Source organism: Bombina bombina, chromosome 5, assembly GCF_027579735.1.
Source record: "Bombina bombina isolate aBomBom1 chromosome 5, aBomBom1.pri, whole genome shotgun sequence".
In the NCBI taxonomy this organism is placed as follows: domain Eukaryota; kingdom Metazoa; phylum Chordata; class Amphibia; order Anura; family Bombinatoridae; genus Bombina; species Bombina bombina.
The window spans coordinates 778,155,826-778,183,296 of NC_069503.1; the positions used below are offsets into that span (position 1 = coordinate 778,155,826).

The following is a 27,471-nucleotide window of genomic DNA, read 5'->3' on the forward strand; positions in this document are numbered from 1 at the left end:
CACTTTTCTGTCCACTCAATGAAACTTAAAGTGCTTAGCACACAGGCCTCAGCTATAAACCGATAATTGTCAGCTGATAAATAACACTATTATTACTTAACTTAATGATACTCAATTTATCAAGCTCAGAAGCATGAAAGGTTGAGTCAGCTCTTTTGGGATTTAATCCTGCATTCCAAAGCATTGAACTGGAATTGATATTCAAACATATGTGCCTTTTCACCAGTTTTACAAAAATAAATACATTTAAAAAATAAATAATATATATATATATATATATATATATATATATATATGTACATACACACACGTGTGTATATTTACACACACACACATGCTGTATATAAATATATATATATATATATATATATACTGTATATACTGTGTATGTATATATATATATATATATATATATATATATATATATATATAAATAAATATACGTGTGTTATGTTATGTGTGTGTGTATATATGCTATGTTACAATAAAAATATACCAATTTGTAAATATATGTGCTTACCATTTGTGTGTGTTTGTATTTGTGTGCATGAATGGTTGTGTGGTTGTATTGTGTGGAACAAAACTACAACAAGTAACAGAATAAAGAGAATAAAAAGTAATACAAATGACCGGCTAAGGAGCTTGTAATGTTGAAAACAGACAAAGGCCTCTAGTTATCAAGCTGTCTACTTACCTGCATTCGCCGGCCCCAATACGCTCGCCTAAGCTCGCCTAACATCGCTGCCGCGGACCTGAATACGTTCGCCAAATTTATCAAGAAAGCTGTCAAAAAGCTGCGCACTAAGTACGGTGCGATGAGCAGCGGACTGTTGTTAACTGACAGTCATCGATCTTGCTGCTCATCGGCTTATTCGCAGCTTTCTTGCTAGCCTGTCACTAAGCCCCCACACTATACTATACTGTTTTACCCCCTATACCGCCACTCCCGGAGCCCCCCGCAACTAAATAAACGTATTAACCCCTAAACCGCCACTCCCGGACCCCGCCGCAACTATAATGAATATATTAACCCCTAAACCACCGCTCCCGGACCCCGCTGCCACCTACATTATACCTATTAACCCCTAATCTGCCGCCCCCTATACCGCCGCCACCTACATAAAGTTATTAACCCCTATCCTGCTGATCCCGACCCCGCCGCAAATAAATAAAATGTTTAACCCCTAAAATGCCGCTCCCGGAGCACACCGCCACCTACATTACATTTATTAACCCCTATTCTGCCCCCCCCTACAACGCCGCCACCTACATTATATCTATTAACCCCTAAACCTAAGTCTAACCCTAACCCTAACACCCCCCCTAAGTTAAATATTATTTAAATTAATCTAAATAAATATTCCTATAATTAAATAAATTATTCCTATTTAAAACTAAATACTTACCTATAAAATAAACCCTAAGCTAGCTACATTATAATTAATAATTACATTGTAGCTATTTTAGGGTTTATATTTGTTTTACAGGCAACTTTGTATTTATTTTAACTAGGTACAATAGCTATTAAATAGTTATTAACTATTTAATAGCTACCTAGTTAAAATAACTACAAATTTACCTGTAAAATAAATCCTAACCTAAGTTACAATTACACCTAACACTATACTACAATTAAATAAATTAAATTAATTAAATACAATTACCTACAATTAAATAAAAATAACTAAAATTAACTAAAGTACAAAAAAAAACAACTCTAAATTACAGAAAATAAAAAAAATTAAAAGAAGTTTAAACTAATTACACCTAATCTAAGCCCCCTAATAAAATAAAAAATCACCCAAATAATAAAATTACCTACCCTATACTAAATTACAAATAGCCCTTAAAAGCCCCAAAGTAATCAGCTCTTTTACCTGTAAAAAAAGAAATACATCCCCCCAAAATTAAAACCCACCACTTACACCAAACCTTACTCTAAAACCCACCCAAACCCCCCTTAAAAAAACCTAACACTAACCCCCTGAAGATCACCCTACCTTGAGCCTTCTTCACCCAGCCGGGCCTAAGTCCTCAACGAATCTGGGCGAAGTGGTCCTCCAGATGGGCAGAAGTCTTCATCCAATCCGGCCAGAAGAGGTCCTCCTCTTCATCCAAGCGGCATCTTCTATCTTATTCCATCCGACGAGGAGCGGCACCATCTTGAAGACATCCGACACGGAGCATCCATCGATCCCGATGACTAAACGACGAATGACGGTTCCTTTAAATGACGTCATCCAAGATGGCGTCCCTTGAATTCCGATTGGCTGATAGGATTCTATCAGCCAATTGGAATTAAGGTAGGAAAAATCTGATTGGTCAATCCTATTGGCTGATTGGATCAGCCAATCGGATTGAACTTCAATCCGATTGGCTGATTTCATCAACCAATCGGATTTTTCCTACCTTAATTATGATTGGCTGTCAGACTCCCATTGATTCCTATGGGATCCTCCGCCTCCAGGGCGGCGGATTGAAAACCAGGTACGCTGGGCCGGAATAGTGGCGAGCGCACCTGGTTCTTCTTTGATAACTTCCAAAAGTAGTCAGATTGTGCCGAACTTGCGTTCTGAACATCTGTAGTGATGTAACCATCGATCTGTGTCGGACTGAGTCCGGCGGATCGTATGTTACGTCACTAGATTCTACTTTTGCCAGTCTGTAGGGCTTGATAACTATGGCGAATCAGCCTTGCCACAAATACGCTGCGGAATTCCAGCGTATTTGCGCTTGATGGCTTGATAAATAGAGGCCAAAATATCAATCATTTCAGTAACAAGGTAATATACACCTTATAAAAAAAAAAATAGGTCTTCAGATTAGATAAAATATGTCTGCTTTTGCTCTGTTGAACATATTGGTGTTGTACAAAAAAAATGAATAATAGTATACTTTTGTAAAACACATTCAGTTCTTTAAATCTGAGAAGGGGAAGTCTATTCACTAAACTTTTACATTATTTTACTTTTGGTTACTTGGAAAAAGTCAGGTGACTGGTAGAAGCTTTAAAGGGACATCCCAGCCAAAATTGAAATCCACATAGACACATTTCAGTGTTGAATAGAAGCATTTTTGTAATATACATGTGTTAGCAAAAATGCTTCTAATGAAAGCTATAGCTGTTTAAAAAGTGTATTTAAGTATGCACCGTGCACCAGTATTTTAAACCCAGCACTTGCTCAGAGAACCTAAGGTGCTTGTACCATCTGGAATTAGCTTAATTTGTTATTTGCTGAAATTATACAAGCCCCACTGATACTATGAGCAGCTGCAATATTTAACATGCTAGTGCTCTGAGAATATCTAGCTATGCTTCACATGCAAATGCAGAGAAAAATGACAACACTAAAACAGTGTTAACTTTTACTAGAAGCATTTTTGTTATTACCTGTATATTGCAAAAATGATTCTATTTAAAGGTTTAATTAATCTATGTGCATTTACATTTTGACCAGAATGTCCCTTTAAATCATTTACTCAGTTTCAAATTACTTTGAATTTTGAAAAGTTTTTTATAAACCGACTTGTGTATAAAATTATTAGCCAATACAAAGCTGAAAGGCAAATTGAAGAGATTTAACTTTTTTATTTGATCCTTTTATTATTATTATTTTTTTTCACGTTTATGTTATTACGTTTTGGTTTAAAATAAAATATTAAGGGCCAGAATACAAGTGGAGCATTAATTAACACTCCTGCTCGAGCGTTAATTGCACTACAAGTAAGCTTTTTGCGCTCATCTGGTTGCGCTCATATTATGAGTCGAAAGTAAACTGCTTTTGCTTACGAGCCAACCCCTGACGAGCGCAAACATCGGAAGTTAGAATATTTTGTGCGCATTCACGTATTCCCCCATAGAAGTCAATGGAGAAAAAAAGTGGAAAAAAACGAATAGAGGCATAATTAACAAGTGTCTGTCGGACCTGATCCGACAGTACGGATCAGGTCCGACAGACATCGCTGAATGCGGAGAGCAAAATGCTTTCCGAATTCAGCATTGCACCAGCAGCTTACAAGAGTTGCTGGTGCAACGATGCCCCCTGCAGACTCGCGGCCAATCGGCCGCCAGCAGGGAGGTGTCAATCAACCCGATTGAGTACGAATTCCGGCGATTCCTGTCCGCCTCATCAGAGCAGCCGGACAGGGTTATGAAATAGCGGTCTTTAGACCGCTGCTTTATAACTGGTGTTTCTGGAGAGCCTGCAGGCACGCCAGAAACACGGGGCGTCAAACTCCGTACGAAGCTTGATAGATAGGCTCCATAGACTCCAATAGGGAGCTCCAACTCTTTCTCCCATGCATTCATGAATTTATGTGTCTTTGATGAGGAGGCTTCCAGAAGAAGCTTATAGCACATGGAGATGATTTTAGTTTGCAATACAGGTTTATAACAAATCTTTTCAAAGCTTGTGAATGATCTGGTGAGACTTTCTTGTAATTTATGTGTAGCTAAGTAGTTATTGGTTTGGTGATATCTAAACCATGAGGAGAAAAAAGCATTATCCAGGTCTTCAATATCTTGCAGAGGTTTTAGTATTTTATTTTCCATTTTTTTAATTATTGGAATTGCATCCCTCTGAGAATGCTTTGTTTAAGTATGATTTTCCAATCTGTAAGGGTTTATGTTACAGTTAGTATTCCCGTCTTAAACAACATTTCAGAGCGTTTAGGGTTCCAGCTAATGCTTCTCAAGCTGTGGGTATCTACTAAATCGTTTTCTAGTTGAACCCAGCTTTAAAAGTTAGATTTTGAATGTTGGCACCAGGCCCAAATTCTTTGAAGGGAGACGGCTCTTTTATATAAAAGTAGACCGCCTGCAACCTTAAAGGGACATAATACTCATATGCTAAATCACTTGAAACTGGTGCAGTATAACTGTAAAAAGCTGACAGGAAAATATCACCTGAGCATCTCTATGTAAAAAAGGAAGATATTTTACCTCACAATTTCCTCAGCTCAGCAGAGTAAGTTCTGTGTAAAAAGTTATACTCAGCTGCTCCCAGCTGCAGGTAAAAAAAATTAAAAAAAATGAAGAAATGAACAGCAGCCAATCAGCATCAGCAGTGCTGAGGTCATGAACTCTTACTGTGATCTCATGAGATTTGACTTAACTCTCATGAGATTTCATAGTAAGCTTCCTTTACCTGATTGGTGAAATAATATGAGAGTGCACGATGCTAGTCCCTTCAGATGTCCCAGGACAAACACACAAAAATGCTGCTTAGAAATCCTTTACAATGGGAGGTGGCTACTGAGGAACTTTTGAGGTAAAATATCTTTCTTTTTTACATAGAGATGTTCAGGTGATATTTTCTAATCAGCTTTTTACAGCTATGCTGCATCACTTTCAAGTGTTTAAACATTTAAGGGAGTAGGTTTTTTTTTGGCTATTCTGGGAGGTCTGCGCTTCCAGATGTATTCGCTTATAATTTTTTGGATCTTAATTAGATATGGAATTGTATGTGGGATGGGGAGGGTTTGGAGCAGATAGAGGATCTTAGGTAAAAGAGTCATCTTAACTGTATTTATCCTGCCCGTCCATGAGACATTTCTGGACCACCAGGATGAGGTAAGTCTGATGGTTTCACTCAATAACCTCTTATAATTTAGTAACAGTAAGTTATCAATGCAACAAGTGAGATGTACTCCTAGGCATTTCAAGAATTTCTGCTGGATTTTAAATTTGCTCACAGCCTGCAGATTTGTGATATCAGTGGGATTTAAATTGATTGTTAAAACCTCAGACTTAGTCATGTTTACTTTGAAGTTGGAAACTGTCCCATATGAGGTTAACTCTTTTAATAATTCTGTAGTGGAAGAGGTTGGGGATGTCAGGGTCAAAAGGATGTCGTCGGCATACATTGCCAATTTATAACTGGTATTTTAAATTTGTATGCCTTTGATTGCGGGGTTTTGGCAAATTGAGGAGGCGAAGGATTCGAGGGAAAGTATAAACAATAAGGGCGAAAGAGGGCAACCCTGTCTGGTACCATTTGCGATTTCAAATTGTTCAGAAAGTAAACCTTCGACTCTAACCTGTGCTGTCGGGAATGAGTATAGTGCAACTACACGCTATATGAATGATTGGGGAAAAATGAATTTTAGAAGAGTCATTTCTAGAAAGGTCCAATCGAGTCTATTGAATGCTTTCTCCTCGTTGGTAGATAAAAAGATAGTTGGGGTGTGTACGCTTTTTATATAGTGCATTAGATCTATAACATTTGTGGTGTTATCCTTAGCCTCTCTAAATAGGACAAATCCGACTTTATCAGTCAATATTAATTCTGGTAGTAGTTTATTCAGTCAGGAAGGAAGGACTTTTATGAACAGTTTTAGATCAGTGTACAATAATGAGATAGGTTAAAATTTTCTGGTTGATCAGGGGAGGTAACCTCCTTCATCAACACTTTGAAAAAGATTTAGTAAATACGGTGCTAAGGTCTGGCCAAATGTTTTATAATATAGATCAGAAAGACCATTGGGACCAGGGCTTTATTTGGTTTCAGTCAGGTGATGGCTTGTTTTAATTCCATCTCAGTTATTGGGGATGCCAGGCTTTCTTGGTTGTCAAGCGATAAGCCAGGAAGATTTAATTTGTCTAGATAATCTGAGCAATTTTGCTTGTGTGTGTTTGGGTCCCTGTGAGGAAAAATATTGTAAAGGCTGTGATAATAAGTTTTAAAGATTTCAGCTATTTGTAGTGAGTCTTTTACTACTGTTCCATCAGGCTTTTTCAATAAATGTATATATGTTTTGGTTCTTTTATTTTTTAAAGCGTGAGCTAGTAATTTGCCCGGTTTGTTTGCATCTTTGTAATATTTCTGCTGTAAGAACAAGACAGATCTTTATGCTTTTATATGCAAGAATGTGTTTAATTTCTCCCTATAGAAGGACAATTGAGACAGGATTCTTTCATCCTGCGGGTGAATTTTTTAAAGGTAATCTAATTGTGAAATTTCGTTGGAGATATGATTATACTCCTCTCTTTCTGCCCTTATTTTGGCAGATTTAATCTTAATAAGCTCCCCACGTATAAAGCACTTCCCAGATATCTCCCAGGGAAAGGTTGGGGATATTATTTATATTGAAATATTCCTTAATAGATTTTTCTAGACTCTCTTTAATTTGAGGATTATGTAAAAGTGAGTTATCCAGCCTCCACTGAAAGGGTCTAATAGGTGCTGAAAGTATGAGCAGTTTGCATTTAACCATTGAATGGTCAGACCAAGATGTGTGGGAGATTGCAGTATTGTTGACATTAGCTAAATTAAGGTGGTCTACTAGGATGTAGTCTATTCTAGAGTGTGAATTATTTGGGGCAGAGAAAAAAGTATATTCCCTTCTGTCAGGGTATCTGTACCTCCAGGGGTCATGAAGGCCCAAGGTTTTCAACCATGACCAAAATGATTTCATAGTTGATCTTGCAACCCAAAGCAAGGGATTGGAGCTATCTAGCTTCACATTTATGGGTAGGTTAAAATCGCCATGTACAATTAATTGGCCTGTTAAGATATCTTGAATAAGCATCAGGATGGAAATTTAAAAAGGTGTTTGCCACGTGTTCGGTGCATATAGGTTAATTATTGTCACAGGCCTACCATAAAGCAATACCCAAAAATCTCCCCTCCTTATCTGAAATTTGTTTATGGAGTGTGAAAGGGAGGGATTTATGCAGCAAAATGCTTACTCCATTTATTTTTTTAAGAGGTTTGGTACTATGAAAATGTAGATTATAGTGGGCTGAGAAATATTTGTGAACAGAATTGAATTTTTTTTTTAATGTGTCTTCTGTAAGCAAACTATCTCTCTTCTCTTGTGGTATAAATCTGTAAGAGCTAATGATCTTTTTTGTGGGCTATTAAAACCCTTCACGTTCTGGGAAACAAAATCAACAAAGGTCTTAGACATATCGAATATCTATATTTTGTTTAGGAACAACTGCAGCGGCCCCAAAAATAAATGAGTGTGCCCTATAATGTTCGGGGTAATTAAGTAGTGTAAGCATATACCTTTTAACATAAAAACAATAAACAATATCCATAACATTCTTAAAAACAATTACTAACATTAGGGTAAATCTCTTTTTGCAGAAGAAACCCTGATCCCTAGGGTTTCATATATGTTAAATTCCCGTCCGGGCATTACTTATGTATTAGGTGCATCTTAAAACCTTTTATATAAACTTTAATCAAACAGGGGTTGGGGGAACAAACTTGACCATCAGATTGGCTGAGTGCAACACTCCCACAATAAACCTTGACCACTTAAAATCTGCACTATCACATAAACATTGTAGGAGAAAAGAAGAGAGAAAAAAGGTTGAAACATAGGACCTGGGTGCATGATAATCCTATTCAAATGAGAGACTTTCCTGATATGTTCCTACCATCCCATGTTCAGAACAGATTCTCCATACTCCAAACGGATCATCCTGTTTACAGTTCCTTTACATTATCAAGTAGGAGGATGTTGCTGAGGCTTATGTCTTTTTGCCGGAATAGTTTGCCATCTTTGTCTCTGTGGTTTGGGGTTGCCTTGAGCTGCATTTATTTTTTCTGGTGGTAAGGGCTTATTTGGTGATGGCCCAATTTGTAAAGTGTTGCAGAAATCCTCTGCTTCTGCAGGGTCTCTGCATGTTATTCTTTTCCCTTCACGAATCACAGTCACAGAGCAAGGGAAACCCCATCTGTACACAACGTTCTTAGCTCTAAGGTGTGAGGTCAAAAACGGAAATTCCTTTCGTCTCATCAGCATGCATGGTGCTAAATCAGGGAAGATTTGAATAGATCTGTCCTGAAATCTGATGGTTCTGTGTTTCCTTGAGTGCTGTAGCACCTCTTCCTTTTGCTTATAATCTTTAAAGTGGAGGATCACATCTCTTGGGTTTTCAGTGTCCAATGGCTTAGACCTCAAGTCTCTATGAGCCCTATCCAGTGAAACAGGTGGTTCAAATGCTGTACCCTTAAGATGTGTGAAGAGGTCAGTTAGATATGCTTGAAGGGAAGTAGCTATAATGGATTCTGGCATGCTCCATATTCTTAGGTTGCATCTACATTCCCTATTCTCGAAATCTTCAAGTTTATCGTGCAGTTGGACTATAGCATCTTCCTGACCTCTTACTATTTGCTGTAAGGTAGACATGTCATTCTGGCTGGCTTCTATTTCTTCCTCAAGGAATTCAACTTTGTTTCCCAGCTCTATGATTTCTTTCCAAAATTCGACTATCTCTTCTCTTATACATAAGTGGACTTGTGTAAGTAGGGACGATAGATCCTGCTTAGAGGGTATAGACTCCAGCAGAGTCTTAGCGATCTGGATAGAATCTTCTTCATTTTCCCCTACAATATCTGATGTTGGTGTGGGGGATCTTAAAGATGAGGTTGGGATTGTGGTAGCACTCAGGGTCTTAGATTCTGTGAGTTTAAAAAACGACTCTCGTATTGGAGTGGAACTTGGTATTGTTTTAACAGCTCTGTCTGTTTTGCTCAATTTCTTTGGAGACATGTTGCAATGATTGTGAGGGTCAGACCCGTACCAGATACCACCCCCAAGCAGAACAAATCTGTGCGCTCTGCCGAATGAGCAGGGAAAAGAAAATATCCTTTACTAAGCTGCCTGATTTTGATGTCCCTTCTGTAATACCTTCTATACAGTGTCAGGTATTTTAAAAAGGGTCTCAACCCTTATACAGACTTGTGTTATAATTAAAAGCACACTACATCTAGTTGCCAGGATGATTCATCTCAATTCATGAGCAATTTTTTTATGCCTTGGGCCCTACACTTTGAAATTCACTTATTGTTGCTATGCAGAGATCCTATCTGCGTAGTAGAAGGAAACCAAAATGTCGCTTTTTCTCAGCCTCCAGTTTATCGTCTGCTAGAGAGCAGCACAACAATTGCTTACTATTGTAGGAGAGTGCACAGCCAAATTACCACATTTAATAAAAGTGTAGTTACCCCCAAGTGTTTGCGCTAACACATGTTAATGAGGACTGCGCTTGCACCTTTTAACATTCCTCTGGCATGTTAAGTGCTTCATTTACTTGCGCTTCAATGCAACAGTCTCTGAATCTTACCATATCAGGGTGGCTGTAGGTTGAAACTTCCCTTAAAGGAGCGCCGTTTGCTGTCCTTGTTTAAGTCTACCCGTAGGTAATCTGGACTATCGGTGCAGGTTATGCAGCTACTGACTTCATCGGTGGTTTGCGTCCTCCAGCAATGTCAGTCTCCAGAGCGCACTTTGCGATCTTACAAAACTCCAGTTATGCCATCACATACTGCAACAACCGATCTACCTGTTTAGATAATTGGAGTTATAATAATTCACTTGTAACCGTCTGTATAGGGATTAGGTTCTCGGAGCTCACTCAGTGTGCAGCCATTACTCTCGCTGGCTGGCTCCGCCCTAAAGGATTTTTTTATTGTTGCACCATACTCTGAGTAGTGTCTGCTATCATCTTAAACTTTTGAAAAAAACACCTCACTCTCGCATATTCTGTGCGCTAACCCGACATAAAAATATGAATATATATTCTTTACATACAATAATATGCTCTATTTATTCATAAATTAATATTTCTACATACATTTGATGGTATTGTTGTACAATATGTATCTATACCTATATATCTTTATGATTATATATAGGTATACACACACACATATATATATATATATATATATATATATAAAACTATCTGTTCAGGTGTTGCAATTACCTTCTTGGAGTTGTAAGGGTCGCTTCCTAAACAGATAGTTTCTTTCGCTGACCTGTTTGCATTCTTGGCCGTGTTGGCAATCCGTATTGCCTTCGGCGCATGCGCAGTTGCGCTGAATGGACGCTTAGGAGCCTGACATGTTTTAGTACACGTGGAGGTCTGCTGGTATAAATTGATCATGTGCAGTTGTTGCCCCTGGTCTGAAAAGAGATCTGGGTCTAGGAGAGGTATTAATGGGATCCTAGACATTGCCAGAAGCAAGCACATTCTGACTTCTGCATCACACTTACCTCATACGATAGGGGTAATGGCTTGTAAGTAGATTACCTTGAGGGAAGCTTCATGTGACACCTTTTACTCTCTGTGCACGGATTCTCGATTTTACAAACTTTATCACTTCACTGCCCTTTGTGTGATCTCACAGCATTATTTTTTTTTGAATACTATTGTTTCTATATTTGTATTATTATTTGTATTTGCATTTGTAATTATTGGTGTGTATAGCAACTGAGTGCAACATAACATATCAATTTATCTTGAGATTTATGCATCCATCTATATATATTCTCTGCTAGAATTATGAATTAATGTCATGCATATAAAGTGAATGGTAGTACTTTATATATATATATATATATATATATATATATATATATATGCAGAGACAGTGTGATACAGCGCTATGAACCTGGACAGTCCCAATATACAATCAAATGTACCTATATGTATAGGTCTCCCTTTGTTTTCTTCCAGTGACACCAATAGCAATGTCCAGGGGGAGATAGAGTTGTTTAGTTCCACCTGCAGCCTATTCCCAAAGATGAAAGAAGTTCCCCTGTGAACAGGGAAGCTCCTTGGGGCAAGAAATTCTGAAACAGAAGAGGGAAGGGCGCACAGCAGAGAAAAAATATATATATATATATATACTGTATGTTTCTACTCCACTTTGTGTTCTTATAGGATTGTGGTATCTATACGTAGCACTGGGTACAGGTCCAGTTCTCTATTTCTCTATATATACTGTATATATATATATATATATATATATATATATATATATATATATATATATATATATATATATATATATATAAATGTAGCAAGCAGAAAAAAATGGCACTCTCTGGACTTGAATAACATGTTACCTTTATTAATACCAATTAAAAAGCGGCATAACGTTTCGGGATTCTTACAATCCCTTTGTCAAATGCCTATACATGATTCACCTCAATGAATCTAAAACAAAAATCATATGTTTTTAGATTCACTGAGGTGAATCATGTATAGGCATTTGACAAAGGGATTTTGTAAGAATCCCGAAACGTTATGCCGCTTTTTAATTGGTATTAATAAAGGTAACATGTTATTCAAGTCCAGAGAGTGCCATTTTTTCTGCTTGCTACATTTCTATTTTTTTGGTGTGCACCCTGGCTACTATTTGAGTTAAGAAAGACTGTGCTTATCCTGTTGGGACTTTGATACTATATATACAGTATATATATATATATATATATATATATATATATATATATATATATATATATATATAGGAATATATGTTAAAAAAATTACAACATATTTTGTTATGTACAGAACATAGGAATAAGAAATATTTACACTAAATACATTGTTAAAACCTTTATTAAATATGAATATTGCATAAATATGCCTTTACACGTTTTTATCTAGTTAACTGCAAAGGGCTATAATGCATTTATATATGTCTATATATGTGTTGTTCATATGTATTTATGTGTTGTATTTCTTATATAGCCATATCTCCGATATGGCACCATGTGTTTTAAATTTCCGGTATAGCCAAACCGGAAGTGATGTAACAACCTTATTATATTTTTTTCAATTTATCAGTTAAACCCCATTTGCCAACTTGATAGAATAACCCATTACTTAAACCACCAGTCTCTACAATATGCTAGCTGCCTAAATTGATGTATAACATATCTAATAGTTTGGACTGATCTTCTCACAGAGCTGACACCGGAAATGACATCTCATGTTCCAGCACTTCCAGTATAGCCGAAACCGGAAGTGTTGCCAAAAATTTCAGTAAAGTTATATACACTGACATTGCTGTATATTTTACAAAGCCATTATAGCCAAAATCAATTACATAGCTCTACAGAGAAGGTATCTCCTTATTAGAGGAGGAATATATCCCATTGCTGTTAGAAACTTCCAGGTTTGCCGTAACCGGATGTGATGTAACTTCCAGTTTTGCCGAAACCGGAAGTGGCGTCACTGCACAACACTCGATGTAATAAACACTCTTTTATAACTTATGAAGACATCCGAGCCTAAAACACTCTTCAATACCTTATGTATATACAGATGAACCACTCTCCAACTCAATATGGTATAATTTTAGATGATTTTAGACTTGCTTTTAGTTTAGTTTTTGTTGATTGTAGACATACCCACAATGCATCAATCAGGAAGTGGGCGTTCCAAAATGTAAAATTTGGTGCCAAAACAACCATTATTGCTTACCCTATATAAGGCCGCCATTGCCACACATATTTACTGTCTTGAAAAAGGCCTATATTGGGCCGAAACGCATCAACATAGCTGGTAAGCATATTTACAATACCCCCCACTTTTTATGTACGGTCTACACTATGTTTTTTAATCTTTTATAGGACAATCAGAATCATATAGGAGGACACACAGCACTACTAGGACCCTATTGGAGGAGCACTGTAATATATATTTGTCAACACTTTTTTCATTTTTACATCAAGTTTTTATATATATTTTTCAAATTTTTTCTTTTATTTTTTCATTCAATTTTATTTTTATTTTTTCATTCAATTTTTTCCACTTATTATTATTTTTTTCACACCACCACTGCAGTTTGGATTGATTGATTGATTTATTTGACATTTGGACATACTCACTACCTCTCACTTTGGACACTCCCCCCATCTTGGACAATAATATTGACTTTTTATTTGGACACTATTTGATCCTAGGCACTAATCTCTCATCGCATACATTTGTTTACCTATGTCTGTTTTTATATTATGGATCCATAAGAGATAGTTTTTCTTTTTTGCTGACATGTTTTAACTGTATCATATGACTGTTTATTCGATTGTTTCATTGTATTTATTACACTTGTATTAAATCTATTTTACACCTAATTGGTTTTAAGGACCACTACATTTAGTTCAAGAATTCACATAACCTTAGTTACCTTAGCCTTCTTAGGCGCTTTGTACATCATACTACTTAATTATTCTCTTCTCTCTGGCCGGCTAGGAGGCCTCTGTACAAAGCTAGAGGTCATATTCCGGGCGCTTGGTTCATACCTTTAATCATTGGACATTTAAATTTACCCTTATTTTTTTTTAAATATTTAAACAACTAATATGATTTTTAAAAAAGACATCTATAAATTATTCTCAGGATAATCTTTTCTGTGAATATATCATTCAAGCAATGATTTATTTAGCGTTAAATGCCCCTTTAAAGGGACATTCTGCACTATATTTTCTACTTGGTCCATTTTACCTGCTAGAGTCTATTTAATTGTTTGAAAACAGCGCCTTTACCTTTATTTTGTCATTTGAAACAGATTATTTGTCTGTAGGAGTCATCACCTACACTGAAAATATAAATAACAAACATGCACTCTTTAGAAACGCTGTGTAAACTTGGCAAAATAGTACTAGTTAATCTTACAGTTGGGGTGGGGCAAGTGATAGAGAGATTTTTTAATCTGAAATAGCTGGTTGTGCTCAACCATAATTAGCATTTCAATATCTAACCATGCTTAGACATAGATAACATTAGCAGGTTTGCTCAACCTGTATGTTCAGCCCATTTTTATTGCAAGTCCTTGAGAGTGACAAATAATGTTTTAATGAACAAAAACAGCTATTTGAAATAATAAAATAAACACAAATGAACCATTTCCTGAACATTTAATATTCTGTAATAGATATAAATAGTCATTTGGAATACATTAAAGGGACAGTCAAGTCCAAAATAAACTTTCATGATTCAAATAGAGCATGTAATTTTAAACAACTTTCCAATTTACTTTTATCACCATTTTTGCTTTGTACTCTTGGTATTCTTAATTGAAAGCTAAACATGCTAATTTCTTAGACCTTGAAGGCCATTTCTAATCTGAATGCATTTTGACCACTAGAGGGTGTTAGTTCATGTGTGTCATATAGATGACATTGAGCTCATACAAGTGAAGTTACCTAGGAGTTAGCACTGATTGGCTAAGATGCAAGTCCGTCAAAAGAACAGAAATAAGGGGTCAGTTTGCAGAGGCTTAGCTACAAGGTAATTACAGAGGTAAAACGTTTATTATTATAACTGTGTTGGTTATGCAAAACTGGAAAATGGGTGATAAAGGGATTATCTATCTTTTTAAACAACAAGCATTCTGGTGTTGACTGTCCCTTTAAGGGAAACAAATGTTATAGTACATTGTCCCTTTAAATTCTTAGACGATCACAAATAGACCCATGGAAAGGTAGGTAAATTGTTGAAATCAACTAATTAGCAGACTCTTAATCTCCTAATATGTAAATAGCTGAGGAATCAAAGAGTAATGCAAATAATGGTGTAGCTACATCCAATATTTACTTTATTAAAACCAAAAATATAATTTGGGGGCAAAAAAGCAAATAGAATTATTCAAATTCGGACTAAATCCAAGACTTGACTGTAGGGTTACTTCTTTTGTTCCTTAGCTCTGCTCTGGCTGATAAGGGTGCGGCACACATTTTCTTCAGGGCCCTAGGGTGACCACTGAAATCACACACACATGCAACTGAGTGTTTTCACAAGAGTCCCCTTTATTGAAGAACACACAAAGAATTTATAGTGATGTATACGTCATACATGAGGTCACAGGAAATATATAAAAAACGTAATTAACTTCACATCTGCATAAGGGGCCCACAGGAAATAAGAATGTTTTTATAGCACATAACAGAATATGCCCATATAACCATTTGTAGAGAGGATGCTATATTAGAACCATATGTTACAACTTATACAAAAAGAAACTTGTGCATTATAAACATTTGATACTAGATTTAAGGCTACCCTCAATATGCTTAATATGTGAGATTCAAATTACCCATATAACATAATATATATAATATATATATACATATATATATATATATATATATATATATATATATACATACACATATATACATATATATATATATATACACACATACATACACACATATATACCCATCATTGACTTCACATTTTTAAGCATGAGATAGGAGGGGGTTTATAATATATATAGCAAGTCTAAGGAGAGTCTAGGTAAAAGGTGCCTCAGATACAGATGTTCATGCTGGGAAAGAACTATGACATCATTACTAGTTCATAGTAGGGACGTGTTTCTCTATTAAAGGGACATAATACTCATATGCTAAATCACGTGAAACTGATGCAGTATAACTATAAAAAGCTGACAGGAAAATATCACCTGAGCATCTCTATGTAAAAAAGGAAGATATTTTACCTCACAATCTCCTCAGCTCAGCAGAGTAAGTTCTGTGTAAAAAGTTATACTCAGCTGCTGCCAAGCTGCAGGTTAAAAAAAAAAAGAAGAAATGAACAGCAGCCAATCAGCATCAACAGTGCTGAGGTCATGAACTCTGTTACTGTGATCTCATGAGATTTGACTATGAGATTTCATTGTAAACTTCCTTAAACTGAATAGGGAAATAAGATGAGTGTGCACGAAAGCTCACTCCCTTAGCTGTCCCAGGACAGACATACTGATTTGCTGCTTAGAAGTCCTTTACAATGGGATGTGGCTACTGAGGAACTTTTGAGGGAAAATATCTTTCTTTTAACATAGAGATGTTCAGGTGATATTTTCTAGTCAGCTTTTAACAGCTATTCTGCATCACTTTCAAGTGTTTCACAATTTGGGTATCATGGCCCTTTAATGTATTTTAAATAAAAATTGTATTTAAATGTTACAATGTACCTACAACAGTTGTAGGGGGTTGTTATACCTGTTTAAATTGTATATAATTGTATCTTCATGTCCAACCTGCTCTAATAACAGTTGACACCTGTATCTGGTAAATATCTTCATACCTGAGTTTTTTTAATAGTTGGTACTTAAGTCCCACATATAGCAAGTAGTTATTATCGGTTATTTGTAGAGCGCCAACAGATTCCGCAGCGCTATAAACAAAGGGGGAGTACAACAAAACAATTATAGGGTAGAGGGCCCTTCCAAGAGTTGCACTGTTGTAGTCAGCTCTTAAGAAGGTGATCCACAAACAGCTGGACTATTAGGCTTACATGCTAAGAGGGTTCAGGGGATTGCAGTGGAGGAGAGGAACTGGTATTAGGAAAGGTTAGCGTAGGTTGTATGCGTCCCTGAACAGTAGAGTCTTTAGGGAGCACTTGAAGCTTTTAAAACTAGAAGAGAGTCTTGTGGAGCCAGTCTGGAGAAGTCCTGTAAATGGGAGTGTGATGAGGTGACAAGAGAGGAGGAGAGTAGGAGGTCATGAGCAGAGCGAAGGTGATGGGAGGGAGAGTATCTGGAGACAAGGTCTGAGATGTAGGGGGGAGCAGTGCAGTTGAGGGCTTTGTATGTCAGAGTGAGAGTTTTGTGTTTGATCCTGGAGGCAAGAGGAAGCCAGTGAAGGGATTGGCAGAGAGGCGCAGCAGATGAAGAGCGACGTGTAAGGAAGATGAGTCTGGCAGAGGCATTCATTATGGATTGTAAAGGAGCTAGGCGGCAGGTGGGGAGACCAGAGAGGACAGAGTTGCAGTAATCAAGGCGGGAAAGAATGAGAGAGTGGATTAAAATCTTAGTTGTGTCTTGTGTAAGGAAGTGTCTAATTTTAGAGATGTTTTTAAGGTGAAAGCGGCAGGCTTTAGCCAATGACTGAATGTGAGGAGTGAAGGAAAGATCTGAGTCGAATGTGACCCCGAGACATCGGGCGTGCGGGGTAGGGGTAATGATGGAGTTGTCGACAGTTATAGAGATATTGGGGGTGGAGATTTTGGAAGAAGGGGGGAAAATGAGGAGCTCAGTTTTGGAGAGATTTAGCTTGAGGTAGTGAGAGGACATCCAGGAAGGGATGTGAGAAAGACAGTTAGTGACACGGGTTAGCAAGGAAGGAGATAGTTCTGGTGCAGAGAAGTAGATTTGGGTGTCATCGGCATACAAATGATATTGGAAACCGTGGGACTTTATTAGGGAACCTAGTGATGACGTATAGATTGAGAAGAGAAGGGGACCGAGGATGGAGCCTTGCGGTACTCCGACAGAAAGTGATGACGGGGCAGAGGAGGCCCCAGAGAAGGCTACACTGAAGGTACAATTTGACAGATAGGAAGAGAGCCACGAAAGGGCTGTGTCACAGATGCCGAAGGATTGGAGGGTTTGGAGCAGAAGAGGGTGGTCGACAGTGTCAAAGGCTGCGGACAGATCAAGGAGGATAAGCAGAGAGAAGTGGCCTTTTGATTTAGCTGTGAGTAGGTCGTTGGTGACCTTAACAATAGCTGTCTCTGTGGAGTGATAGGGACGAAATCCAGATTGCAGCGGGTCAAGGAGGAAGTTTAACGTAAGGAAATGGGATTGGCGTGCATGTACTAGTTTTTCGAGAAGCTTTGAAGCAAGAGGGAGGAGGGAAATTGGGCGGTAGTTGGATGGGGAGGTAGGATCAAGGGAAGGTTTTTTGAGGATAGGTGTGACCAGCGCATGTTTCATCGATGAGGGAAATGTACCAGTGCTGAGGGAGAGGTTGAAAATGTGTGTTAGTATAGGGGTAAGGGTAGCAGAGAGAGAGGGGAGCAGCTGTGAGGGGATAGGGTCAAGGGGACAGGTAGTGAGGTGAGAGCGTAGTATAAGTGCTGAGGCTTCATCCTCAGTAACAGGGGAGAATGAACTAAGTTTCAGGTTATGAGGGTTGTGGTTGAGTGAGAGTATTTGAGGGGGGGAGAGAATGGAATTGTGTTGAGAGCTGATATCATGTCTGATGGAGTCAATTTTGTTAATGAAGTGACTGGCAAAGTCTTGGGCTGACAGAGAAGTTGTATTAGGAAGTGGGGGAGGGCGGAGGAGAGTATTGAAAGTGGAGAACAGACGTTTTGGGTTTGAAGAAAGATTAGAGATAAGAGTAGAGAAGTAGTGTTGCTTGTGGAGAGTAAGGGCAGAGTAGTAGGAGTTCAAGATGAATTTGTAATGAAGAAAATCAGCTGAACTCCGTGATTTTCTCCAATGCCGTTCAGCAGTACGGGAACATCTGCATAGGTACCGTGTTAGAGGAGTATGCCAGGGCTGGGATTGAGTGTGTGATTTCCTAGCAGTGGTAAGAGGGGCGAGATTGTCAAGGACGGATATAAGGGTGGAATTATAGTGGCAGATAGATTGTTCAGGGCAGGAAAACGTGGGGAAGGATGAGAGGAGCGGTTGAAGGGAATTAGCAAGTTGTTGCTGATCCAAAGACCTAATGTTTCTGTGAAGTTTGGTGTGAGGAGTAGAAGGTGGGAGAGTTGTAGGAAGGGATGATATGTTGCAGGTAAGGAGATGGTGGTCAGACAGAGGAAAAGGGGAGTTTGAGAAGTTTGAGAGAGTGCATCGATAGCTGAAGATCAGGTCAAGGGAGTGACCATCTTTGTGAGTGGGAGAATCAGTCCATTGTGACAGACCGAAAGAGGAAGTGAGTTGCAGAAGTTGTTTAGCAGATGAGGCAGTGGGATTGTTAAGGGGGATGTTGAAGTCGCCAAGAATGAGGGCAGGGGTGTCTGAGGAAAGGAAGTAGGGTAGCCAGGCAGCCAAGTGATCTAGAAATTGAGTAGCGGAGCCAGGGGGTCAGTATATGACTGCAACACGTACAGGGAGAGGGGAGAATAAGCAAATCATGTGGGTTTCGAATGAGGGAAAAGTGAGGGAAGAGATAGGGTGTATTTGTTGAAAGGTGCAACGAGAGGAAAGTAAAATACCTACACCACCTCCTTGTCTATTACCAGACCTAGGAGTGTGGCTGAATTGGAGACCCCCATGTGACAGAGCAGCAGTGGATGCTGTGTCTAGGGGAGAGAGCCAGGTTTCTGTTAGGGCCAGAAGGTTGAGGGAGCGGGAGATAAAGAGGTCATGTATAGAAGTGAGTTTGTTGCAAACAGAGTGAGAGTTCCAGAGTGCACAGGTGAAAGGGGTAGTGGCTTTAGGTGCAAGAGGAATATGAGAAAGGTGTGCAGAGTTTTGTTTTCTGAGTCTATGGGATGGTACACATGGATGTGCGTGGCTTGTCAGTGGTTGGGGACCGGGATTAGGGGAGATGTCACCAGCAGTAAGTAGAAGCAAGAGGGAGAGTGACATGAGATGAGATACAGATTTGCAGTAGTGAGACTGCTTTTGAGATGAGCTGCAGGGGGTAGAGAGAGTGTTAAGGAATAGGTAAAGTTCATGAGTAGAAAAGTAAGGTTAGTTTAAGAGAGATGGGCTAATGAACAGTGCAGGTGGAGAGGGAAAAGGAGTAATTGAATAGTGTAGTTTGTTATAGAGACAAAGGGTAGCGAAAAGGAATATGAATATATTGACATTACAGATACAATTACCTGTATTACACGTTATTGCACTTTGTGTATAACTTGGGCTTTATGGTGCAAAAATGTAGCAGGAAATGTTTAACCATTCTTGCTGGTGTACAGTGTTTTTGGCTGTTCTGCTGTAGGTTTATATACTGATCCTGATCTGTTTTATAGGTGATAACTATTTCATCAGGTGTTAAGCAAAACCCTACCCTCATTTTCATTTAATGTTCAGGAACTTGGTCGTTTTAGAAGAAAAGAAGAATATGTTGCTTAGCAACTCTAATCTGATGCTATACTTCTTTTGCCTTTGCCATGTTTAACTGTAATGTACATAGCCGCAGTAGACAGACAAATACAATTATAAATATTTCTGGATTTAAACATTAATAGATATGTTTCTATATAAAATAAACATAATTCCTAAATATTTCTATGATTTTGTGTTTCACAAGTTTTAAAAATCTTTCACATTTTGTAATACTAGTTGAAATGGGCATATTGACCCTCTATACCTACAACAGGAGTCCAATAATGGCAGCATCTAGCAAGCTCAAAATCGTTAATGCTCAATGTATTTAAACTGAGCACACATTATCGATTTTCAGCATACACTGACATCAATGGGAGCTGAAAACAACTTTCTGGTGTTGTAATTTGGCAAGCGCAAATCGTACTATCTTTTTAGCAGCCGTTTTAAAGCTAGATTACAAATGGAGAACTAATTTATCGCGAGACTGCAAACGAGCAAATTTGCCCATTTGCAGGCATGCAATAATTAACCAGCCATTACAAGTGGCTGGTTATTGCTACCACAAGCTTGCTGTAGCAGTTAGCACTCAAAAGATTAACCAGAGGTCAGACCTCTGGTTAATTGTTTAAAAGTGCTGCAACTGCCCCCCCAAAAATAGTGTAGTGTTCCTTTTCAAAAATAAAAAATTGTAGCATCTTTAATTTTTAAAAAAAATATTTCACTAGGCAGTATTTTGGGGCTAAAATTGGCGGCTGTGAGGTTTTAGAAAACAACAGCACTGAAAAGTGCCTTTACATTGGTCTATGGGAACTGTGTGTTACCTTTAAATATATATGTATATGCTAATATACATATATATTTATGTGTTATGTGTATATTTATGTGTATTTATGTGTTATGTGTATATATTGCAAAGAGCAAAATAGTGACTCTTAACCCAACACATAAGTATTTAACAAAAAATGAAATTTAACAAGGTTGAAGGAACAGTCGGTAAAACAGGTTGCTGATAAAAATGTATCATTTTTATTACTCAAATATAAATTACAATTCCATATGATAAATGGCAACAATACAAAAACAATACTAAGTCCAAAATAGGTATATAGGATTATTAATTGGACATAATTCTATTTATTGCACCCTTAGAGGCCTCTAATAAACAGGTCACAATGTCCATTCAGTTCATGGATGAATTGTGGAGTAAATATTTCCCATTAGTTGCCTTTTAGATACAGGCCCTTATAATCCGCAAAGTGGCAGGAACAGTTCACATCGACAATATTGGAACCTGAACTTGTAAGGGTAATGGATTGGAATGGGTTATGACCGCTATAGTAGACAGCAAGTTAACTAAACAGTAGCAGGGTAGCACACCTAAGAAATTGCTTATGGCTAATTGCGGTTCCGTAATTATTGTTATCCAGACAGACCTCCCTTGTATTCTTTTCATTCAGATACTGTTGGCACTTGTCATATATGCGGCACCTTTCCCAAAATTATTCCATATGTTTACTAAGACTGTGTTCCGTTATCCAAAAGGCACTTAGTGGTTACCCACGCCTTACCGCTCTTCACCGTTCCTTATACGGCTGCTTTTCCAGGGCTTAACTTCACTGGGGCTCATTTTGGAATCATTTTGGGAAAGGTGCCGCATATATGACAAGTGCTAACAGTATCTGAATGAACAGCATACAAGGGAGGTTTGTCTGGATACAAATAATTACAGAACCACAATTAGCCCTAAGCAATTTCTTAGGTGTGCTGCCCTGCTACTGTTTAGTTAACTTGCTGTCTACTATAGGGGTCATAACCCATTCCAATCCATTACCCTTACAAGTTCAAGTTCCAAGATTTTGCTCTGTCTAATATTGTCGATGTGAACTGTTCCTGCCACTTTGCGGATTATAAGGGCCTGTATCTAAAAGGCCACTAATGGGAAAGATTTTCTACACAATTCATCCATGAACTGAATGGACATTGTGACCTGTTTATTAGAGGCCTCTAAGGGTTCAATAAATAGGATTATGTCCAATTAATAATCCTATATACCTATTTGGGACTATTGTTTTTGTATTGTTGCCATTTATCATATGGAATTGTAATTTATATTTGAGTAATATAAATGATACATTTTTATCAGCAACCTGGTTTACCGACTGTTCCTTCAACCTTTTTAAATTTAATTTTTTGTTAAATACTGTGCTGGGTTAAGAGTCACTATTTTGATCTTTTTTCTTTGCAATATTTAGTCCATGACTCTCCTTGCACAGGTGGACGGGTACAATTAGGTTATCCTATACAGTTTGCTTACAGGTTACTTAACTGATTTAGAGTAGTGCTGGTATATATTTGTAATATTTATATATATTTATATATATAGTATATATATATATTTAAAATTGCTGCCCATTGATGCACAACGTACCCCCCCTACTAGTTCTAATGACGTGTCTCAGTGATTTACAGTAAGCTTATAAATATTAGAACATGAAAAATCATTAAAAGGACATAAGAATGCAATACAAAATTATGTGTTGTGTCAGATCATTTTATTGTTGTGAGGTTGCTTGCATATAACTATGTATTTAACACTTGCAAAGGGTTAAACACCTAGTTAAAGACAGCTTCTACCTAGGTAGGCTCAGGAGCAGCAATGCACTAGTAGGAGCTAACTGAACTCATCTAATGATCCAGAAGTAAGAAGCTTATGTGTGCAGCTACCAATCAGAAGCTAGCTCCCACTTGATCCTGTTGCTCAGATTGCAGAAATATTGCACATATAACGACCTGGTTAGTTGTTTACACTCACTACTGATAGAATCAATAGTTCATAATACTGCTCCTTAAATGGGTAGAAATCATCAGTCAATTCAATGAATTATTGTCAACATTCATTCTGTTTAAAGCAAAAAGCAAATCTCAATCTATTTGCAACATTTCAAATTTCGTTTTCTATTTCAGCTGCCCCCAGGCAATGCATTGAACTTCATTTTGATGAAAAATACTCTATTGAGCCTTCGTGGGAGTGTAAATTTGATCACATTGAAGTAAGAGATGGACCATTTGGCTTTTCTCCAATAATTGGCCGCTACTGTGGGCAACAAAGCCCTCCTTTTATAAAATCCAGTGGAAGATTTCTATGGATTAAATTTTTCGCTGATGGTGAATTAGAATCTCTGGGGTTTTCAGCACAATATAATTTCACACCTGGTGAGTAAGAAAATGGCATTTTGTAGTATAATTAGTTTACCACTAAGATATTGTTTGAAATTATGATTTCATGAAAAGGCAAATCTATTTCGTAATTGAAATATTACAGCACAATCATTTGTTGTACACATTATACAACAATATTTTTAGTGCATTTGTTATTTGTATGCCAGTAAAAATTATTTATAATGATTGAAATACAATATTTTAACAGCATATGTTGTATAAATATCCTAAATATATATTTGATTAAAAAAAGTTTAGTTTTTTTTTTTATAAATAGTTGATTTCATTAGGCCTTTATTGTTCATATTTTTATTCAAGTTATGATATTTTGATCTTCTTGGGAACAAAGCAAGTGTGTTGTATAAGAGGAAGTACAAAAATGCAGGTTGCCATAGTTATCTTGGGGAAAAGCAAGATGTTTTAGATAGCTGATATTTTTTTATTAAACCAACTTATTTTTTCAAGTTTAAAACATTTTAGGCACATAATCATTCTCTCTTTTTTTATAATATTTGTGGCTTTTTTTTTTTGTTGTCTTTTCTTTTTCACTAATGATAACGATGAGGAAAATAAATAAATTGTTATATTTAAATTTGACTTTAATGTTTGTATATGCAGATGATTTACAGTGCAATGTGTATATACTGACTATGGATATAAAAATAAAGATACAATCTTTAACTGTGAAGATATTTCTCATGGTTTACTGCATTAGGTTGGTTTGCATTTGTAAATCAAATACTATGCTTGGTAAATCTATTCTGGATCATTATTTCATTACTTTTCCCCCCCTAAGATAATGATTAGAATGTTGTGTTATTGTTTCTGCAGTTTGTTTAATAAGTCATAGCTCTTCTATGGCGCTCTTGAGGTGTTTTTTTAAAATTGTTATTACTAGGTATTGAGATAATTTGCAATGAGATGATACGTTTAATAGCATATGTGACATGCATGTGGATATATATTGCATAACTTATATATTACTAAGTACTGCCATTTAATAGTCACATATTGTATCTTAATGTAATTAATACCAGGGCTTTACAAATACTGAAAGCCAGTGAGGATCACCTTCTACAATTTTACGCCTGGCTCCTTTTTTTTTTTTTTTTACATAACTGTACCTAACTGTACATACTGTATATCTTTATGATATTAATGTCGATTGGCTTCTTAAAAAATGGTAGATGGCACCTCAGTTTTTGGGTGGCTCATACGTACTACACATTTTTCAAGTCTTGGCTTAGCCATGCTCTTTAGCAACTATCATCAAGCATATTTTATTGTCAGCCAAAACAATTATATAAGTATTTAATAAAAAAATAAAGAACTGTGTGTTATACTACTATAATAGTAAAGGACATCAATGCCTTAAAGGGGTTTCTCTTAAAGTAACAAATCAAATAGCCTCTCTTGTTTTTTGTTTTTATTTATTATTGGCATCTGAGGATTGGAATGCTTTCTGGTTGCTTTTACGTAATTTCTAATTTCTGCAAGGCCTTTAATCCTCTCTATAGTTAACCATGTTGACAACAAATATAAAACGATTTATGATTTTTTACAATATATTTTTTTTCATAATTTATTTGACTATCTATCTATCTATCTATCTATCTATCTATCTATCTATCTATCTATCTACAAGAATACAACAAATCCCATACAAGGTAGTCAAGTTATCAGGTCTTTTAAAATATTGATTCACTTGGGTAATTGGCTATATTGGGATCATATATATATATATATATATATATATATATATATATATATACAGGTATACCTCACTTTACAGCGCTTCACTTTACAGCGCTTCGCTAATACAGCGCTTTGTGGAGCTGAAGTTGAACCTCCAAGGATTTTGAAAGAGTGCTGCCATCATTGTGAGATTGCAAGAAAAGTGACGTATAATTTTGTTATGTGCAGTTTACTCTGTTTACAGCATTACAGTGCAATCTGTGTCTCAGTGTTATAGTCTGGCAAATTTTACTACAGTCGTTGCTATTATTTTACAGGTACAGTATTTATTGATTACTAATTGAATACTGTGCTGTGCTAGTGTTAAACTAAACGTAGCACTATTGCACACCTAATATATGTTAGTTCAAACCTGGTTTCAAGTTTTTAAACACACTGGCAAGTGAAAAGAAATCTAAAACTGCCTTGTTTCACTTTAAGGCGGTTTTCACTTTACAGCGGGGCTCCAGTCCCTAACCCGCTGTATGAGCAGGGTATACCTGTATATATATATATATATATATATATATTTATATCTGTATCTATGTATACAGGTCCTTTTCTGTGTCATTTTCTGGTGACTCCTCCTCTTTGATGCCTATGTCTGTTGGAGTACCTCAAGACTCTGTCCTGGGTCCTCTAAGCTTCTCAATTTATACTTCTTCACTGGTTAAAATTATCAACAGCTATGGCTTAAAATAGCACCTCTATGCTGATGACACTCAGATTCACTTCTCCACCTTGCTCTCTCTGTCCTTGTTCATGTCAGTTACTGATTATCTGGCATTTTGTTTCTGGATGGCCTTTTCTATTACTGTCACTGGCATCACTATCTCATCATCACCACTGCCTCTGAGTTGCAGTTGGTTTAAATCTGTCCAATATCTTTCAAGTCCATTTTCTCTCTTCATCCAGCCGCAACTACCTACGTAATATTTCCAAAAATTGTCCTTTTCTGAGCGCTGACACCACTAAGCAACATAGTATACAATTAATCTGATTAACAGATACTATAGGGCACCTAAATCATCATATATCTTTCAAACAATAGGTGAAAACAAAAAGACAATGTCATCTTAAAGAAGAAAAGTGTTAAGTTCATAAACATACAATTGAGTCTATCAGTCTCTCTTATTGGGCAACAAATCTTCTTAAAGAAAAAAATCATAAATGGCGAGGAAACTGCTGCTCCTTCGTGATAATCCAATCATCGGCAACTGTAAACACAAAGACAAAAGAAGGTAGCGTCCTAGTGTAGATATCCCACAGTAGGCCTCCAACATATGATAACATAAATAGGTTATACTCACAAGATTAGCAACACCAGATTGTGCTAAGTGTAGCCAGCTAAGAGATCACAGTGTCAAGTTATAACTACAGATCCTGAATGAGAGCTGGTAGTGTGTTCCGTAAAAGGAGCAGAGACGCGGTATCAATGAGCTGGGACACTGTGATCTCGCAGCCGGCTACACTTAGCACAATCTGTTGGTCTCTTTCCCTTTGACAAATACTTCCCCTCAGTAACTACATATTTTTTGTACTTGGGAGGTGTCCTAACGTGTAAAATGTTCACTTCATCACTTGGCATTTAGAGGGACCTAAAGGTCAAGTATGTGATTCTTGAAATGTTGTCAGACTATCAGAGCAAAAAAACTGCTTAGACAACAGGAAATTGCAATCTGCAGCTATACATTTTAATAGATTGCAATTCAGGTGGTATTTCAGTTTTTCTGTGTTATAAATGAAATGACTGGCTCTCACTTCAAAGCACTATCCAATACAACAATTTAGTTTCATTAAAGACACATGAACATGTATTAAAGGAAAAGTTTGCTGTAATAAAATGTTTATTTATATATATATATATATATATATATATATATATATATATATATATATATATATATATATATATATATTTGTGTGTGTGTGTTTATATATTGTTTTTGCAAACTGTGGCTTAGATCCCATGGAA

At 36.9% G+C, this 27,471-nt stretch overlaps 1 protein-coding gene across 1 annotated transcript in view; it reads left to right on the top strand.

Annotated features, from left to right (window-relative positions):
* The window catches only part of NETO1 (neuropilin and tolloid like 1), a 401,675-nt gene that overhangs the window by 32,259 nt on the left and 341,945 nt on the right, over positions 1-27,471 (top strand). The window contains exon 4 of the mRNA XM_053713116.1: positions 23,508-23,756. Coding sequence (XP_053569091.1) covers positions 23,508-23,756 — 249 coding nt within the window. The remainder of the gene's footprint in view (positions 1-23,507; positions 23,757-27,471) is intronic.